Source organism: Micropterus dolomieu, linkage group LG12 (assembly GCF_021292245.1).
Source record: "Micropterus dolomieu isolate WLL.071019.BEF.003 ecotype Adirondacks linkage group LG12, ASM2129224v1, whole genome shotgun sequence".
NCBI classification, from domain to species: Eukaryota; Metazoa; Chordata; class Actinopteri; order Centrarchiformes; family Centrarchidae; genus Micropterus; species Micropterus dolomieu.
In genome coordinates, this window is record NC_060161.1 from 12,895,960 (window position 1) to 12,900,238 (window position 4,279).

At 42.2% G+C, this 4,279-nt stretch overlaps 2 protein-coding genes across 2 annotated transcripts in view; both read right to left on the reverse strand.

Moving 5' to 3' along the window:
- LOC123980798 (interferon-induced very large GTPase 1-like) overlaps nt 1-238 on the reverse strand; it is a 3,298-nt gene extending 3,060 nt beyond the window's left edge. Inside the window, exon 1 of the mRNA XM_046065346.1 lies at nt 215-238. Within this exon, the coding sequence (XP_045921302.1) occupies nt 215-238 (24 nt within the window). The remainder of the gene's footprint in view (nt 1-214) is intronic.
- LOC123980053 (interferon-induced very large GTPase 1-like) overlaps nt 30-4,279 on the reverse strand; it is a 24,516-nt gene continuing 20,266 nt past the window's right edge. The window contains exon 5 of the mRNA XM_046064238.1: nt 30-3,804. Within this exon, the coding sequence (XP_045920194.1) occupies nt 307-3,804 (3,498 nt within the window). The 3' untranslated portion in view covers nt 30-306. The remainder of the gene's footprint in view (nt 3,805-4,279) is intronic.

Sequence of the window (4,279 nt, forward strand, 5' to 3'; positions counted from 1 at the left end):
CAGTGGATGGCAATGTGGCCTCACAGCAAGAAGGTTGCGGGTTCTCCCACCATCCAAAGTCATGCACACTAGGTTAATTGGTGACCCTAAATTGTCCTGTTTGTTGTGACCCTAAGTTGTCCTAATTGGTGTGAGTGTGACTGGTTGTTTGTCTATGTACCAGTCAGATTTTCTTATATTTCCCATTTATAAGCTGGCAAATCTCTGTGTGTACTGACAATATCTTCAGCCCTGTCATCTTGTATACAGCATGTTACTATATCGTATAAAACAAGTGACCTCTGTAACCACAAAGCATGTCTTCTCTCACTTGATGTTAAACGACTCTTTGAGGCTCGCTTCTGCTTGCTCATGTGTGATTGTTTTCCAAGTTTCAGGAATATCAGCAGGCTCTGCATTATATGCTTCAGCAAACTCCTTGTTGAACTTTGCCAGTACATATTTCCAGTAGTCTGACGCCTCTAAACTTACATCTGACTGGATTATCCAGTCTGGGAAAATTTCTCTGTAGTCCTTGTAAGGGTGCCATTCACCTTTTGTAGCATCACAGCAAAAACGCATATCACTGTTCACCAAGGACGAGCATATGTCAATGACAAGTTTTTCTGTCCCATCCCACCTGAATCTACCCAGACCCTCTGGCCGATGTAGTTCAGCAAAGTGCTCTCCATGTTTACTTGCTCCTGCGTCACAAGGAGCTTTGCAGAATGGACACTGTTGCCCACATCCAATCACCTGGGTGAAAAGCTTGTTCTGGGGCTTCACATGAAGATTTTTCAGTTTCATTTGGATGGTTTCTGTTTTAAACTTCTCTGTAAGAGCCTGTGCCATGTCCTTCACACACTCAGTGAGCCAGTGAGCAAACTGTTCCTGGTCTGCATTGTTCATGAACATGAAAGCACCAAGAGCATCCTGGGAAATGACCAGTTTATCACCAAGTTCTTGACAGACATCTTCAACAAATGTCTTCACGTTACCACTCTTTTCTGTTTTAGCTTTGTTGATAGCATCATTTATGCTGCTGATACTTGACAGAACATGTCGATCCTCAAACTCAAAAACTTTATCACCCTTTGAAAAGTGTTCCTCTATTTGTTTGTGTGTCCATTTCTTTACATGATCTTCATATGAGCAAATGTAGCTCTTATAGTTTTCAAAGTCATCCTTTGAGAGCAAATCCAGTAAAACTGAATACTGGAAGAACATTCGTGTGCTGAACTGGAACCTTGTCAGCATTTCACCAGTAATATCAGGACCCAATGAACGGTTGACAAAGTCTTCGACTGCAGGCCTCAAGCAGCGGCTTGTGAATTCTTCTGCCTTCTTCTGGCACTGGTCTCGTTCATGGAACACGTCTTTGAAATCAACACAAAACTTTTCTTTGTTTTGATTCAGACATTCGTAGGGATCATTAGCATGTATGAAATCTTCATGCATTTTCTGAAACTGTCTGGCTGCAACTCCACAGATGTGCTGTTTTAGAGAAACTTCAAACTCAGTGTCTATCTTAACACTCTGACTGTTCTGCAGCCGCTCATCAATCATGTGTAGGATCTCCTGGATGTAAGTGTCATGGTAATTGTTTTTCCTTTCCATTTTTTCTGTCACAAACTGTGTGCAAGCATCTATGATGCTGTCAGCCATGTTCTGTGAAGTCATTACATGATCTTTAATGAAGAGCTTGCTGAGTTTGTTTTTTAACTGGTTGCAAATTCCTTCCACTGTATATTTGAAAGGCATCAGTCCACAATGTTGCAGCCTTTTTTGACTTAATAATTGACATACACGACTCCCCTTACGTGATAGATTATCCCTGAGGTAGTGGTCCACATTTGTGAAGACATTTGTGGCCTTCTGTTGAGGAAAAGATAGTTCATTCACCATACTTTTCCACATCTTATCAAATTCTTGATCTAGTTCTTTGTCTGTCATCTGGACTTTTTTCCCCCGACATTCCTGAATCAGCTGACACACTCTCCCCTCTAATTCTTTTGTGTGGTTTTTCTTGATTCTGTCAAGTTTTGTCATTCCCTGTCTGATGTCAGCTGCTGCTGTGAGCTGATTATATACAGAGCTCTCCATTTCTTGACGAAGGCTCTTTGCACTGATTGAGAATTCCTCTCTGTATCTTTCAACTAGATACACATGACCCTCTGTTTGCTCAAAGTACTGTTTTAAATTTCCAAGTATTTTTGTCTCCCATTTAGTCAGCTCTGTGCAAGCTTCACTTCTCAAAAGAGTGAGAAGTTCTTTCATGTCAGATAATTCAGATTTCACAGCAACTGTGCCGAAATTGGAAATTCTTGTTTCAGCATTTGTAACCCATGTGTACATTTCTTTTTTGAATTCCCATTCCCATTTGTTGAATTCTGTGCACAGCCTCATGTATGCATCAGCCACTAGGCTGTTTCTGAAGCTGAAGATGAAGTTTTCATGCTTTACTGCATTCCACAGGCTTTCCATCCACTCTGTAAACTCTGAGATATTATTAGCAGATGACTCACACCTTCCCAAAATTTGGATGATGTTCTTCTTGAGCTCATAAACGGCCTCACTGTACCCTGCATTGACTGGTGCCATTGGTGGGTTTCCATTCCAGAGTCCAGGAATGTACCAGTTCCCAGTGTCGGGACTGTACTCCATCACATCAGTGAAGCTCTTGTTCTCCTCTTTCTTTTCCATCTTGGCTGCTGCCTGGGTCATCTCATTTAGCTGCTGCAAGAGCAGTTTCCTGTCTCGTAAGTTCTTGTCATGGGCTGAAACATCTGACACATTCTGGTGAACAAACTGACATTTGGGCTTTTTGCCCACCTCTTTCATCCTGAGAAAAGCATGCACAACTATTTGTAGGATGTCCTTCATTTCTGTTGAATTCTCCATTGCAATATTGATGATGGTGATATCACTCAGCCCCACAACAAGTGTTGCAAGCTCGTTGTCGTGCTCATGGCTATTGTCCAGTTGAGCAAGCTCTGGTGACTTTAAGCCCTCAGTGTCAATGATCACCATGAAGTCACAGTTGAGTTCTTTTTTGACATCTTCATTGATTCTGATCAGCAACATAAACGCACCTCGAGTGCATCGACCACTGCTGACTGCAAACTGCACTCCAAACATGGTGTTGAGGAGAGTGGACTTTCCTGTGCTCTGAACTCCAAGAACTGTGACTACCAGTATCTTGCTCTTAGGAGACACCAAGTCATTGAGCTGAGAGAGAACGTCACTCACCCATCTGAGAGGTATGTTGGATGCATCTCCATCTACAAGCTCAAGGGGAAATCCATCAAGCATCAATTCAGCACATAGTTTGGGAAGATGCTGTAATTGTTGACGTGATGGGTCTGTTTCTGGAAGGGAAACTGAAGCTTCATAGATCTGACCCATTTCACGGAAGAAGTGTTCAGTCCCCAGTGAGCTGTTGGAAAGTTGCCTGTCAATTTCTTTGATCTCCTCTTTGTTCTCAGAATTTTCGCATTTCTTTTTGTACTGCTCCCTGAGGCCAGACAGTTTTTCTCGAGACAGGTTATCGAGGTTCATTCGCATCCATTTCAGGAAATAGCTCCTCTCTATCCCTGGACTTGATATTGCGTTGATGAAACATGTCATAGCGTTTGACATGTCACAAGAGTTCTGTTTTTCCCGAAGTTTTCTTTTCTGTACCTGAAGATTACTTTTGTACTTTTCTATGTTTTCAGACCCAACTTTTCGAAGGTGAAATTCTTCCTTCTCTAAGACAGTCAGTTCCTTCCATATTTGGCCCTGCAAGGGAAGCTGAGCTTCTTTGTATTTAAGGGTGTCTTGAATTTCATCAGTCTTCAGTGAAACCCTTGGACTCTGAAAGTGACTGAGGTCTGTACTTTTTAACAATGTCTCTCATGGCCCAAAGCATGAGTGTGCACTGCTTTGTGTCACAATTAGGAAGCAGCAGAGGCACAGAAAACTGACACATAGACATTTTGAGTGCCATTTCCTGCCGTACAAAACCGTCAGAACACAGAAAGAGAGCAGTGATTATGTCAAGGGGGTTTAGCACATCACCTGAATGTAGACTATCAAACAGACCATCAAGATCTAACTCTTTCTTTCCTGAAGCAGCCTCACAGGTTGATTTACATACTGATGTACATTTCACATTTCTAGCTGTCACATTAACCATCATCAGTTTCTTTAGAAAGTACCCTGGAAGATCTGAAAAACACTTGGCGGGTTCATCAGTAATGGTCCTCTCTTCAATCTGAAGGACTGTGCCCAGGGATAGCTTCTCTGTGAAGTGGTGCTC